Source organism: Lepisma saccharinum, chromosome 14 (assembly GCF_977018435.1).
Source record: "Lepisma saccharinum chromosome 14, izLepSacc3.1, whole genome shotgun sequence".
Lineage (NCBI taxonomy): Eukaryota > Metazoa > Arthropoda > Insecta > Zygentoma > Lepismatidae > Lepisma > Lepisma saccharinum.
The window spans coordinates 61,662,149-61,677,429 of NC_139242.1; the positions used below are offsets into that span (position 1 = coordinate 61,662,149).

Sequence of the window (15,281 nt, forward strand, 5' to 3'; positions counted from 1 at the left end):
CAGAGATAGATCAATCAATCTCACGTCTCTAATTATTTTCAAATCACAATATTTATTATCTTGAAGCCTCAGTTCATATGCAACATTTCTTTCCACGCGCTTCTAGTCCCTCGATGTGATCAGCTGGCAAGGCTGGATACCCTAGCTGGCTCTTCTTCCGCCTTACCAGATCCAGGTATAGACAACCGCCCCAAGCGAAAGGGAAGATTTTTTTGCCTGTACCTCCCTTGCCCCTTCACCCCCCGCTCCCATGGTTGAAAGCCCGTGGTTTCAGGTCCTCCAGTCTATCTCCTATAGGACAGATAGGGGATAGGTTTCCTTTCGATTCTTTCGTAAATCCTCTAAAGAACTCAGGGGGAAATTTTCTGCAGTACTTATGTTCTCTGTATTTACACAACCTTTTAAACGTTGTACAATATGTATGTATAATATGGGATGTAGTTTTATTTGTATATGGATGGGAACGTACTTGTATTATGTGCAGACAAAAATGTTACGGTTTCTTTTCTTTTTCAAATATGGAATATATAATGATTAAATACCAAATATTTGCTCACGCTCTCTCTCTCGCTCTCGTTTTAGTAGTGTTTTATTTAAATATACTAATAATTTGGCCTCCAATAAAAAATGGTTAAGCTAAACAGTCATAAATACGGATGTATTAATTTGGGCAAGAAAACTAATTGTTGTTGTTGGTTTGGTTTATTTTACTTCACCTTTCTGCCACATTTGGTTATCGCAAAAATGAGGATGAGTGATGATATAATAAAATTGATGAAGGGACCTCACAAAGAACAATTCAGGCCGGGATTCGAACCCGTGACGAGCGCGCATTCTTGTTCCTATGTGTTGTACTTTGCAGTGAATAATGAAATAATTTGGAATGAAAAATGTATCCCAGAACTAAAAAAGCCAAATGAATATTTTTGAAGAAACTACAAAAAAGTGTGTTTTGTTACCTGTTCATCCCCTCTAATATATTTAATTTTTGCCACCTTCCATCACTTTTTCTAGCTGTATAGATTTAATTGCCATAAGTAGCTAATGAGCTTATGGAAGTCACGAGGGACAATCATAAACAGAGAACTCTGGACTCCTGATTTCACAGTGCCCTGCAGATGGACTGGGAGGAAATTATTTGTATTTTCCCTCCTTTCTTTAGCGTTGCTATTCCATCACTTTACCTAAATTCTGCCATGACGGTGAACGTTGATTAAATTAAACGGATGAAAAGTTGTTACAAAGGAACACTCATGCACAGGCCAGGGCTCGAACCCGGATCCTTCAGTAACGAGATCGTGAGATGAAGAAATTAGGGAAATCAAGCAATGCAATTTTTTTTTGAAAAACGTTAATCATATGCAAATATGGTGTTTCAAAAATCCAATTGAAATTTACGTACCACTGAGTAAATACGCAGTTTGCTTTACCGATACCCAAGTATCCGAATAATTACAGATTTCCACTCATCTTTGTTGTCGGCCGACCTCCGTGGGGGAGTGCAAGTGGCCCCGGATCGGTACCAGGTGGACGCACATAGTGGTTTGGATCCCACTTTAAACTGTGGGTCCAGTCCCGATTAGCTTTTATGTACATAAAGTGGACTTAAACACCAAATCAACCAGCCGTGGGGGAGTGGTTATCACTGCACGACAGCGATGCTAAGTAGCATAAATCAAATCATTGATTGATTGTTTCATTTGGTTTGTTTTACTTCGGTTTTCCTACACTTTTGGCTAATCGTCAAGATGGTACGATAAAATTGATGAAGGGACAAACACAAATAACACCCATGTCCAGGTCGGGGTTCGAACCTGGGATCTCTGGCTTAATAGTCAAATCAACATGTTTTGGATTTTCGAAAGTGGGTGGGCTTAACGTGTGCTTCTTTTCAGTAGTCCTTCCTCATTTTGCAATCCTTTCCTTTCTTTGACGTTCTATTTTTAGGAATACTGGGCCCTAAAGGGGGGAGGGAGATTATGACCCACACCAACCTCACTTGGGCACGCCACTGATTGCTACCCCAACTGTCAACATCACTGCACGTCACTGCCTGTAACATAGTTAACAATTCAAGAATATAAAACCTTAAACACCATGTACATTTTTATAATTGGTATATTATGAATTGCAACAGCCAACAGAAGCCAAACGTAGAAGCAGCAACCACTTTTCAGCTGCCTCTCATTTCAGATAGACATGAAGGAGGAGCTCACGTACACTTCCTCCAGTGAAGATCTGAAGAAGGTGGCGCAGAAGGAGACCATCCTGAGGAGAATCCCTGGAGGAGCAGAAGCCACCACGGTGTGTGTCGGTGCTGTAGACTTCTTGGAACACCCAGCAATAGCATTCTTAAGGCTTGCGGAAGGTGTCCTTATGCCAACCATCACTGAGGTACATTCCTTTGTCTTTTACTACATAAGACTTTATGTATATATTTTACAATACATTTTTCTCAGTAATCACTCACAATATCTACTGTGTTCCTGTGAATACATTATACAAATTTATTTATATTATCCTGCTGAAGAACACCTAAAGAGCTTTGAAACAGTAGATATATCCAAGGTCCATTGACCACTATCTTTCCCAGTGTTTACAACCACGGCAGGTTCTCTCAGACATCATCAAGATGAATCTTCCTTTTCAGTCTGTACTGCTGCAGCACTGTAAAGTATGCAATGCACTTGTTTTTAGAAACTCTAAATTTGTTGCAGTTATAGTGGTCTCAATATTGTTGACTTGCTTCCATTTCAACACCAGACCTCTCTTAAATTATACACTATATTATAAAGTTGTTACATGTAACAGTTTCACTTAAATGCAATACTGGATCAGTCATAGGATGTATCTAGTAGCTATATGATTTTCAGCTTAAAACCTCTAAATTTGCTGCAGTTTCCATGGATACAATACTCTTACGTATTACATAGCAAGGTTTTTATGAAGAGCTTATAGCTTATTATTCGCTAAAACGACTGAGGTTTTCATTCCTTAATCTGCAAAAGTATAGCCTAAATATAAGCAGATTTTGAAACTCTCAAAACACACAAAAAAAATAAGGGTTTTTGCCCACCATCTTCAAATGCAGTGATTGATTGAACTTAAATGCCACAAGGTACCAATGTCTAATGTTATGCAGCAGTCCAGAAAAATTTGCACACAGTGGGCCCTACATCAAGTGACGGAGGAACAAAATACTCAGAGAATGGCTGCATTCGGTGGTACCATGAGGAAGAGTGTGTGTTTCTGTCCCATATCGTCACTGGGGATGAAACGTGATGCCATAATTTGAGGCCAATAGCAAATGGCAAAGCCAAGAGTGGAAAGACGTGGATTCTCCCCAGCCAAAGAAGTCCAGATCTGTTCGCACAAGTTCCAGGAAAGTCATGATGACATTTTTCTTCAATTGCAAGGATCCGCTGCTTGTAGACTTTCTCAAGCTGGGACCACAATCAGTGTGAGATGCTATGAAGACACTTTTCACAAGCTGAGGTGCGACATTAAGCCAAAGCGCCGTGGAATGCTATCGGACAGCATTATCATCCTCCTCCATGATAATGCCCATTCCCACACTTCCAGTCTGGTGTGGGATATGCTTCAGGTATTTGGGTGGACAAGACTTCAACATCCTCCCTAAAGCCCACATCTTTCCTCATGTGATTTTTGTGATTTTTGGCTACCTGAAGAGAGACCTTTGACTGCCACTTATATGTAGATATATATCAGTTTGATATCTGCAACCTTGTTTAATCAATGAAAGAGTATAATTCACACCTACTGCAGTTGTTTGATTACATTCAACAATTAAGGAAGTGAATGAAATATTCAGGCTTTTGAAGAAATATTTGCAATTTTATAATGCACTGCAAAACAAGTAGTAATATAATTTGTATTTGTTCAAGACAACAATTTCATTCATGTTGCCGTATTGAATATTAGACAGAGATTAAGATCTAACCACTATGTATAGTAACAAAATACTGTTTTTTTCCCCATGCAGGTTCCTATACCAGTGCGTTTTATGTTTATTCTACTTGGACCAATCAATTATGATTTGGACTACCATGAAATTGGTAGATCAATATCTACACTGATGTCAAATGCAGTAAGTTGTTTTCTTGTTTTTATCTTTTACCTATATGTTTAATCTCGAATGTACAAGGTAGATTATGATCAACTGTCTTGTAATACACAATAATGGAATTTTTATTCTATTAGTATTGCACACACACATACTCTCAGAAGTTCCTTTGTTCCTTTGTCATGCTCTAGCTTATCCACTCTTGATCATTAACAGTGTGAATAAATTTTAATATACAATAGGAACATTTTAGTTACTGTAGGATTCAAGCCTGGAACCTAGCATTCTTTACTAGAACTCGACATGTAAGGAAGTCAGCATGTTTGTTGTCTGTAATTAACACATTAAAATACCATGATTGGTAAACTCTTGCAACGGTATTGAAAACCACTGCTAATTTTGCCGCTTGTGAATGGGATGGCAGTTGAGATCTTGATTTCTATCAAATAATGTTCAGTGTATTGCAATCCAGTACTGCAATTCACCCACATGAAGAATCAAGTTGAAGACTCTCCCCAAATAATAATAAATTTTAAAAAATGGTTTATTTTTATTAATTATAATAGTTATTATTTTATAATAATTGTAACTATAATAATAATAATAATTATTGTGGCCGGTGGCTCAGTCGGTAACGTGTCTGACTACCATGCTAAAGATCCCGGGTTCGATCCCCTGCCGGTTCAAATCCGTTAATTTTTCTAACGATGGAAGCAGCCCCGGCGCCCACCCAGCATCGAATAATGTGGGTACCTGGTCAGGGGTGTGATGCTGATCACATCACCCCCACTCACGACCGGATCAAGAAAGTGTGGGGCGTTATGCCCACACCCCCTATACGCCTTCATGACATGGTGCTATGCACAGGGGAGCACTTTACCTTTTTTTTTATTCAAGTTTTATTAATTGTCTGACCCCGACCTTTGCAAAAATTTCTGACAACACCCATGTACAAAATCAATAAGAATAAAACGTAGTACAGGTTTGTAAATTACACATCACATTAGAAAAATAAATGCCAATATTGCCCTCCTGTTATCAATGTTCTCATCATAACAGTTGCAACTTAAACTTAATCTAAACTTTCAATTTAAAGATACATTCTTTTTTTACCTTTCATATTCGAAAAATCACACAGTTATAATAGATGAACTTGTTTGTACTATTCTAGCATTTCCACAAGATAGCTTATAAAGCAGCTGGAAGGAAGGAGTTGCTATCGGCTATCAATGAATTCTTGGATGACAGTATAGTGCTGCCACCTGGTGATTGGGAGAGGAGAGCACTTCTTCCTTTTGATGAACTAAAGGCCAAGAGTGAAGCCATCAGAAGAAGAAAATCAACAAAAGTCTTAGATTCTGATGAAGCCCAACTAGGTAAGTTAGAGTGGGTGTTCTTTTTCCCCCATTTTTATTATATGCATAATTTCATGTATGGAACATGACCTGGGGTTGATTCCTGGGGTAGGTCTAAGATTGGAATTTTTTCGGCCTCCCCCCTGCATAAAGTGGCTCTGGGGTTCACCCAGCCTCAAATTGGTGGGTACTTGGGGGCAACCATGGTGGATAAAGGCAGCCAGAGTATGGTGCTGATCACATTACCTCCAAAAATGGCATAGATAGAGAATATGTGTGGCCCTACCCCACATCCTCTAAATGTGTCTTCATCATGCCATGGTGCTATATGCGCATATATATATATGTGTGTGTGTGTGAATGAGAACCAACCATCACCAGACACTGGAAATGTTTTAAATTTTTGACACTGTTAGCTGCCTCTTCAGATTTAGGTAACAGCAGAAACAGAAGTGTTGAACATACAAGGTTGCCAGGTCCATAGTAAAGAGACAGTTGGTATGTTCTGGCAAAGGTAAAAGGTAAAGTGTTCCCCTGTGCATAGCACCACGCCATGAAGGCGTATAGGGGGTGTGGGGGTAACGCCCCACACTTTCTTGATCCGGTCGTGAGTGGGGGTGATGTGATCAGCATCAGGTATGTTCTGGCATGATATTAAATCATACCATCATGTAAAATAATGGAAATAACAAATAAAGGATAAAGAACAAAGATAAACGGGGGAATCCGGTAAGCATTTTGCGTAACTGACATGCCGGTATAATTGCTATATATATTGCACCGGGGCAATAGCACATATCTTCTAAGTTATGCGGGTGGAAGAGGGCATTTTTCAGGGGTTCCCCCATTTTAAGTAGAAAGTTGGTATGTGAAAACCTGATCCTCTTGCCAGGCTTCTCAAAAATTGTGAGTGGTAGGGTGAAGTGTGTGTGTTTGGTGGGGGGGGGGGGGGGGGTATAATTGAGGGTAAGGAAGTTGGAAAGCCGGATGCAAGGTGGAGATGGGATCTGTTTCAGAGAGTTATTCATTGACTTTATTCAGGCCAGAGAGTGTGGGTGAACTCGCGACACTCCCATGCTTTCCATTCTGAGGTGTTGGTGGTTTAGGGCAAAGGGTAAGTGATTACTACCGGGGAGCAGTCATTAGGTGGATGAGCAGTGATTATTGATCCTGAGGTTGAGGGCTGTGGATGTTTCCCGGAGGTGGTCACCACCAGTGGCATAGCATGGGCATTTCGGGTGGGAACGCCAAGTCCGAAGGAAAGGTCGGCCCTTTTTTGGTTAATAATTTACTTGTGGAATTAGTCGCCACAGGTGTTGTTTATTTGCCTGAAGTCAGCTGGGTTTGCAATAAAGCATCATCATCCATGCAGTTTTTAGCTAGAAAATTAGATGCCTCACTATGCAACAAATGTTTTGAACTCTGGTGTTTTATACCTTTCGGCATGACACAAATCATTATAAAACCTACCTGAATCACAAGCCTCTGGACAACAGTAGACGTCATTGTTGTGAATGATCCAACTAATGATTGATTTGGTGTATTTTACTTCGCTTTTCTACCACTTTTGGTTAATCGCGAATATGAATGAGTGATGATGATATTGATGAAGGGACACTCACAAAGAACACCCGTGCTCACCCCGGGATTCAAATCACGGGCCTCTGTCGTCTTGGCGTGCTGTGCAAAACACACTGACACGGAGGTGGGCAGATGATCCAACTATCGTACACTCTACTAACATAACAGTGCCGATTAGTAATTCAGACCACTGTTTATTACGTCTTGAGAATGTTGATAAACATTTTAAAATAAGTTTGTCCAGAGACCATTCGATGTTTTCAAATGAATGCTAAACATTTCCATTGACACAATATTAAGCAGTTACATAATAACTAAAAAATAATAACCTGCAAAACTATTATTTTTTTATTATTATTAAGTGGTAGAGCAGCCACAGGCTGAACTTCTACCACGAGGACTTCAGCAACTTATTTGACAAAAACTGTGTTGATCTTTTAGTTTTTAATGCACATCGCTGTTCATGCGATAAATTATACAATGCAGTGGCCATTAAGAAGTGGTATATTTGAGTTTGGTAAAGTTACGTCAGTCAATATTGCGTATTGTAGCAACACATAGCACGAGTGGCACGAGCACGAAGAACCGGGTAGAAATTCTACCGCTGTCGTCTGCTTCAGAAGGCAGGAAGGGTCACGTGAACCAATCACGTAGCCCTCTGCTCCATACGCGGGCGTAAGAGAGAGCATTTGGGCGCGTGCTTTAGAGGTCCAAGCTTTCCCTCCAGAAAGGCAGCAAGGAATATAGGGTCCTGTACGCCGAACCTGCTGGGCGTTCGGCCAGGAAAGGCATTTAAAAAAATGCTAGAACGAGTGTTGTTAGTGGAGCGTTGCAAGCGGATCGCGAGAAATAGCTATTACAATGCCATGAAGGTCAGACATATATGAAATTAGTCAAGATTTACTTTATATTTACAGCATTTACGCATTTTTTAAATATTAAATCTGGGAACGCCGGGCATACGGGCATACTATAACGCTACGCCACTGGTCACCACAGGTGTTGCAGGTGAGGATATAGATGAGGTTTGAGGCATGACAGGTTGCTTTTGGGGTGGAGGGTGAATTTCCCAGTGGCAGTGTGGATCAGGAGGATATGGAAAGTGATGAGAATGGGACAGGTTTTGCACCTTTGGAGGGGCTTGTGTCAGGTTTCTTGGTGGAAGCAGCTCAGGATATTTGTTTTCTGATGAGGCTCGAAGGTAACCATGCTTGCCCAATACTTGGTGTAGGGTCCAGGCGAACCTGACACAACAGAAGTGGTTGAGTTGGAGAACCATCCCTATCCACTTTCCCAGACCATGTGTCCAGAGCATGAAAATGTTATCAACAAGCCTTAACTTCTATTTCTACTGTCTGTTACCAACATTGGAAGATGTGGTTCATGGTTGTGGAAACTTAAAACATTTCCAGTGTCTGTCGAGTGTTTCCTGCTTCTTTCTCAGTTTTTATGAGAGTTCTTTTGGCCCTCCTTTCTTACATCCACACTATGTATAAAATAATACTGTGCGTGTGTAACTAGACATCTGTGTTAATCCTCTTGATTGGAATTAGTAGTATTGCTTTAGTATTGGCGTTGTAAGCCCAAGATTTATACATGTCATCTCACTGGACCAAATTTTAGAGGATAGGAGAAGAGTGATTGTTAATTTTTCATGTATATTTTAAAATGGAGCTTTTGAAAGGCATCCTTCTTTGAAATCATCGTCCTTGTTTTGTATCATGTCAGTAGTATCATCGCTGGGAATTGGGCGATAGAAGACCCTAGCCCAATAAGAAATAATGTGGGCCCACTCTCCTGACAAGACGCAGATAACCTTTGTGATAAATTTTTAGTCTTGTAATTGACCATACTTACTAGCCATGATCACCAAGGTAGATCACCTATAATATTTCAATATTTTGTTCACGTATGCCCATTGAAACTAAGATCTATTTTAACATGATCTGTAACAGCTAGCAATAGGATAATGGGCACTTACTTAAAAAGCAATATTGAGTAGGCTGGACTTGAATACATATTTGTTCTATACAAGAATTTATGCTTTATGCATGTTATAATTCCTTAGCCTAACTTACATGGATTATTATATTAATGTCAAAATTACCTCGGTTGGTATAAGTAAAGTAGAGCCACATGAATTTCAAAACCAATTAACTTAAATTTAATATCAGTAAGTGTGAATACTGTCACGCATCCAGGCTTGCAAATATATATGAATACAAACTGCATAGGGTTAATGAGAGAAATTGATAAGTAAATGCACTAATCTTCGGGTTACAGGCAATTGAAAATGTTTGATTTTATTATAAATGTAGTATAAACACCTGGTTTCAAAATTCACTGTGGGGAACATTTTTTTAATATGAAAAAGTTGAAAAGCCTTGACTTACATGGACAATAGTTGAGTAAGCATTTAAAGTATAGCAGCCATTAGGCATGTGAATCAGCGATTACAATAAGTAATCCACTATGCTAAAAAGTAATAATAATATACGTAAATTATTGGGTCGCCTTGAGCCCCATGGGCCCATACAAAGATGATGCCTCACTCAGGATTTGCAATATAGAGAAATTGCATCACTATTTACTGTGAGTGCTTACCATCCCAAATCTGGGCTTGATTCTTTTACATATGGTCCATGCACTTGATTTGAATCTGAATTAAGTTTTTGTATGTAGTGTTGACTTAATGTTATCTTGCATTTTTGTTTTCCCTTGTAGCCTTGCTGCCAGAAGACAAGAAGCCTCCATTTGACGACCCTCTCCGTAGAACCAGAAAGCCTTTCGGAGGACTCGTGAGGGATATCAAAAGGCGTTTACCTTATTATGTGTCAGATTTTCTGGATGGATTGAATTTTCAGTGTTTTGCAGCTGCAATTTTCATTTATTTTGCAGCTTTGTCAGGAGCTATTACTTTCGGAGGTCTTATGGGTAAGTACATGCTTTTACTTGTAGCAAGTAAAGTAGCACACACTTTTTTTTTGTAACCCCTTTAAAAGTAGCATTTTATTGTACACTCTTGTCTCGGAAATCTGTAGAACAAGGCTGAGCATAATGGTAGAGAAGGGGAGAAAGTGAGTGGGCAGAGCAAAGCAGTGTGTGCTGCTGCAAACAGCTGGTAGCTGCAGTTGTTTCCTCCTCCATGCACTCACTTCCCCTCTCAAGTGTTCATTGGTCTGCCCCTCTCGACTCCCTACTTGTGCAGAGACTCGTTTTCGTTAGAGAGATTCCCGAGACCACCCCCGTGGCGGAGTGGTTAGCACATTGCGCTATGATGCCCAAGGCCCCAAGTTTGAATCCCACCCTGGGCATGGATGTGTGCATGTGTCCGTTCATCAATGTCATCATATCATCACTCATCCTCATCTTCGCAAATTAATCAAAAGTGTCACAAAAAGTGAAGTAAAATCAATCAATCAAGAGATTCCCGGGACAGTGTACAGTTTTGCTAGTTTTTTCTCAGACTGAAAAATATGAATTTACTCATTGGCTAATTATTTGTCCCATTCCATGTACACACATCTTAAGTGCTTATGAAATTACTTTGGTGCACCATAATGGGATGCTGTTAAAACAGAGCTATTTTGTGGTAAGATCATGTATTAAGAATTCTATTAGTGTGAAAGTTGGTGTCTTATTCGCTACGAATGAATAGCAAATTCAGATAATAGATATTAAGCAAGTCATTTTGAAAGCAACAGGTGATAATCGAAATGGTGAGTAAATTTCGATGGTGGACATCAGGGTAAGCCTGGATGATGGATAAATTAGATATTTGAATAATTGTTTTACTCAAATTTGGCCATACCATCTATTTATTTCTATTGCCTAATGTTGGTTTGTATAAAAAGAACAACTGTTTTTCTTCAATTTCAGGTGACAAGACCCATAATATGATAGGAATCTCTGAAACATTAGTTGCAACATGTGCTGCAGGTGTAGTCTTTTCTCTGCTGGCTGGCCAGCCTTTAGTTATAGTAGGAGCAACAGGTCCTCTCTTGTTGTTTGATGAGAGTTTATTTGCAGTAAGTATATGCATAAAACTTTTTCCAGGAATTTAAACATGCCGATACAGTTAAATAAATATACTTTAATTTTGATTAGTTATTTGACATCCTTGTCTACATCATGTGATGGTTAGCATAAATAATAATTGGATAACATAGATGAAATAGCAAAATGGAACAGCTATGCTCTCTCTGAGATTGAACTAGCAGGCTTTGAAGATTGAGATTGAATCAAGCACTCAGTCAACATTGTTGATTGTCATATAGGATCCACTTTTCATTGCATGTTGCAATATGTTCAAGAAATGGGTCGTTATTGTTGTGCAAAAGAAGTGCAGAGCACACTTCAAGATGGCGATTATTTGGTTGTTCAATTCGTGAGGCACGTATTGAGTTTCTTCACCTTTCCAATTTTGCTTCAATGAGCAATGGTCGATTGATTAACATAACGCCAAGTTCTTCTGCAACCTCGCATGTTATTTTGAGCAGGCCAGCTTTGATTATAGTCTTCAGGTGGCCGTTGCCAACTTCTAATGACCATCCACGACACTAATCATCTTTGAGACTCATAGTGTGCAGAATTTTTCGAATCACCTACACCCTGTATGCTCAAAATGCTTCCCTCACCCCAAGCTTTAGTTTCATTTTGAGTTGCTTCCATGGTACTGCAACAAAGTTTGAACTCGTGAAGCAAAATTATGTGCATTTCTTGATTTACAACATCTATGTAAATAGCCTACAATTGAGATAAATAAAGCATTAGAAAAAATATTTTCAGGTGTATAGATTAAGCAATAAACAAGCATCAAAATAACATGTAACAAGCAATATAATTAATAATATTTATTAGAAAATATTATTTGCAATACAGAAAGCTAAACAATTTGCCTATTATTTTTGCATGGATCTGATACATTGATCTGATATTAAGGTTTCAGGATGTTTGGCAAATATTGTATTCATAAGTTTTTTCCTTTTTGTAGTTCAAAATAAGCTTTGATATACACTGCAATTTTTAAATTGTGTTTAAAGTTCAGTCTTCACAATAATGTAACAAGGATTAACAAGAATTTTACAGTTAATGGGAAATGGTGTTTAGTAACTGTATATTGTATTGATTTATTTAAATGAATTTGTCTCTAATGTCCTTTACACTTTTGTGGGGGAGGAGCTGTTGTCGTGGTTTGGATTCCATGTAAAACTATAAGATCCAGTCCCACTTAGCATATGTGTATAGAAAAGTACCTGATTTTTCTGTGAACTTTCTCTGCCTAAAATTGTTTGCATAAGAAATTTAGGAGTAGGGGGGAGGCTGTGTTATTTTTAGTAGTGCTTCATGGCTTTGAGGAAATATTCACCTTTGTTAAAATTAATGGTTTTACTATTTGGCATAAGCTTTCATTATTTTAGTGAAATATAGTGTCATATAAAGTGCAGTTGCATAAAGTGTGTGAATTATAGTCTTCTGCTAATTTTAATTTTTGTTTCCTTTGCAGTTTTGTGAATCGAATGGAATTGAGTTTCTAACAATGAGGGTGTGGATTGGAATTTGGTTGGGAATCATTGCTTTGATTGTTGGATGTGTGGAAGGAAGTGTGTTTGTTAAACTATTCACTCGCTTCACTGAGGAAATATTTGCTTCACTGATCTCGCTGTTGTACATATATGAGAGTTTGTTGAAGCTAGTTCAGGTATGTCTTATGAGGAAGATGGGGTGAAATTTAAAATTATTGATGTGTAATGGAGCATAGTAATTTAACAAAGTTAGAGTAGTGCATATGATCTATGACTTTTAATTTGAAGATACCCCAAGTAACCAAAAGTTGTTGGCCGAACGTTGGGCCAACCGTTCTGAAAATGGTTGGCCAACGGTTGCCCCAACACAAAGACATACCATTGGCCAAAAGTAATTTTGGCCATGATTCCAACGTTGAGCTAACATGTGGTTTTTACGTTGGGCCAATGTATGTTTTTATGTTGGGCCAACATATGGTTTTAAGTTGGGCCAACATATGGTTTTAAGTTGGGCCAACATATGGTTTTAAGTTGGGCCAACATATGGTTTTAAGTTGGGCCAACATATGGTTTTATGTTGGGCCAACATATGGTTTTATGTTGGGCCAATGTATGGTTTTATGTTGGGCCAATGTATGGTTTTAATTGGCCCAACATTCTGAAAACTAAAGAATGGATAGGTTTGTGTTCTCATATAAACATAATTTATTCTGAGGCCAAATGTAAACAATAGTACAAATTATTTATGAAAATAAAAAAAATACACAACACTTTCTCAGTCACATGGTATCATTGTTTTTAAGGCACCGTACCTTCAAGTGGTAACCCAAAAACCTTCTTGAGTTTACTTAGTTTTCCACCTTTCATGGAATTTAAGTCTGCACAAAACATCATTTAACCACCTTCACAATAATACCTGTAAGAATGTTCTTGTTCTGCTACAACTAAAGAGACAAACAATAAGCATTTTCCAAAACATCTTTCATCCATGGCAGCTGACAAAGGACTGGTGAGATACTGAAAGTTAAAAATAGCTTCTACTTTCATTAAATATATATTATATTTCCAGTATGTGCTGTGATTGAAATATTAAAAAAGAAACACTGTCACATGTCACTTGTTTTACGCTCTAGAGTTTTCAGCATTCTCCTGAAAGTTGTCTTAGCATTCAAAAGTTGTTTTTAAAACTGATTTTGACTCTCGTTTCCATGGTTGGGCAAACGTTGGCAACCACCGTTGGCTCAACGTAAGACCAACGTCAATTTGCCAACCAACGTAAAGTCAACCTTTCCCACGTAAAAACTGACGTTGGCCCAACGGTGGTGGTTACTTGGGTATTAATATATAATAAAAATTGCTTGATATGTTATGAAATTGAAGATCCAATATCAAATTCTAATTGATACCTAAGCAGTACTGATGTAAAATTTAGCAGTAATCAATTTTCTACTGGATCCCACTTTAAACTGTGTGTCCAGTCCCAATTAGCCTTACTGTGCATAAAGTGGACTTTTGAAAGACCAAATCAATCAATTAATTTTCTACTGATCCCATATTACATGGAAAATATTCTGTGAGGACCCTTAATAATTTATGTTCACCTTCTTAATTAATATGTGTTCCAGCATTTTAAAAGTTACTTTGTGAAAGTAACAGAGTTACAGTAACTTCTCAAGTACCAATAACTGAGAGTAACTTTTATAGCTACTTTCTGCTGGAAATTGTCCACAATTAATGATGTACATGTGTCTTCATGTATTTATATAATTACAACAAATAAAAATGATGCAGCAGTAGGCTTTGTATGAACGATTTTAATTTGAAAAATCATCGTATGCCAGCCATGATATTTATACATGGTTGCATTGATTCCATTTACACCTGTTTTTTCCACCTCTTTTCCAAGTTCAACATGATCCACTTCCTTGACAATGACTTTCGTACCTCAACTTCCTTGTTCCAAATGAATGCAGCAGGACACCCAAAACATTAAAGTTTTTGCATGCAATTGGAAACAATTGCAATTAGAATAAAGCATGGATATTCTAAATTTAGCAAGGAAAAAAGCCTTTCTGCCTAGTCTTAGATGATTCCATGGAAATCCTTTCACCTTATAATCCAAAGTAAAGACAGAAAAAGCTACAAATTTTCAAGCTAACAATTTGTTAGAACAAGTAACTGTAAAACTTCTAAGGTACCTCTATTGCAGTGTTGCAGTTACAGCTATTTACTTTCAAATAGATCTAGTTACAGTGAGAATTCCCCAATAAAGTGTTACTTGTGTTACCTCCAAGTACTGCTATGTACACAGGTGGCTTCGGTAGGTGCTGCTCTATAAAAAAAATGGCAATATTACAATTAAAAAGCCCAAAGGGAAGACAAAGATATTAGATGAAAGAACAGGTAATGGTGCATAAGAGGAGAATATGATTGGAACACATTTGAGAGAGAGGAGTGCAGGGTGGTCAATGATGAAGATGCTTGACTTCTATGCCGACCCAGTCAAAGACTGGAAATGATGAAGGATGGTGATTGCAAAACCAGAGTATATGAATCATACTCTTTTAAGCACAGGGATTTTTTTTTAAAATAGCAGAATTTTGCATTAAATTTAAGACTATTTACAGAAATATCGGTTTACAATGTTACTGACACACTGGTTGTTCATTATTATACCTGTCAATATCAATAGAAATCTGGGCGATTCCTAAAAATACCTAAATATCAAATAGTGCT

General features: G+C 38.1%; 1 protein-coding gene across 4 annotated transcripts in view; it reads left to right on the top strand.

Moving 5' to 3' along the window:
* Positions 1–15,281, top strand: part of Ae2 (anion exchange protein Ae2) — a 201,188-nt gene that overhangs the window by 164,703 nt on the left and 21,204 nt on the right. For all 4 annotated transcript variants that reach the window (XM_083135766.1, XM_083135764.1, XM_083135767.1 and 1 more), the window contains 6 exons: positions 2,194–2,394; positions 4,004–4,108; positions 5,256–5,460; positions 9,745–9,954; positions 10,900–11,048; positions 12,527–12,721. In XM_083135766.1, the coding sequence (XP_082991892.1) occupies positions 2,194–2,394; positions 4,004–4,108; positions 5,256–5,460; positions 9,745–9,954; positions 10,900–11,048; positions 12,527–12,721 (1,065 nt within the window). The remainder of the gene's footprint in view (positions 1–2,193; positions 2,395–4,003; positions 4,109–5,255; positions 5,461–9,744; positions 9,955–10,899; positions 11,049–12,526; positions 12,722–15,281) is intronic.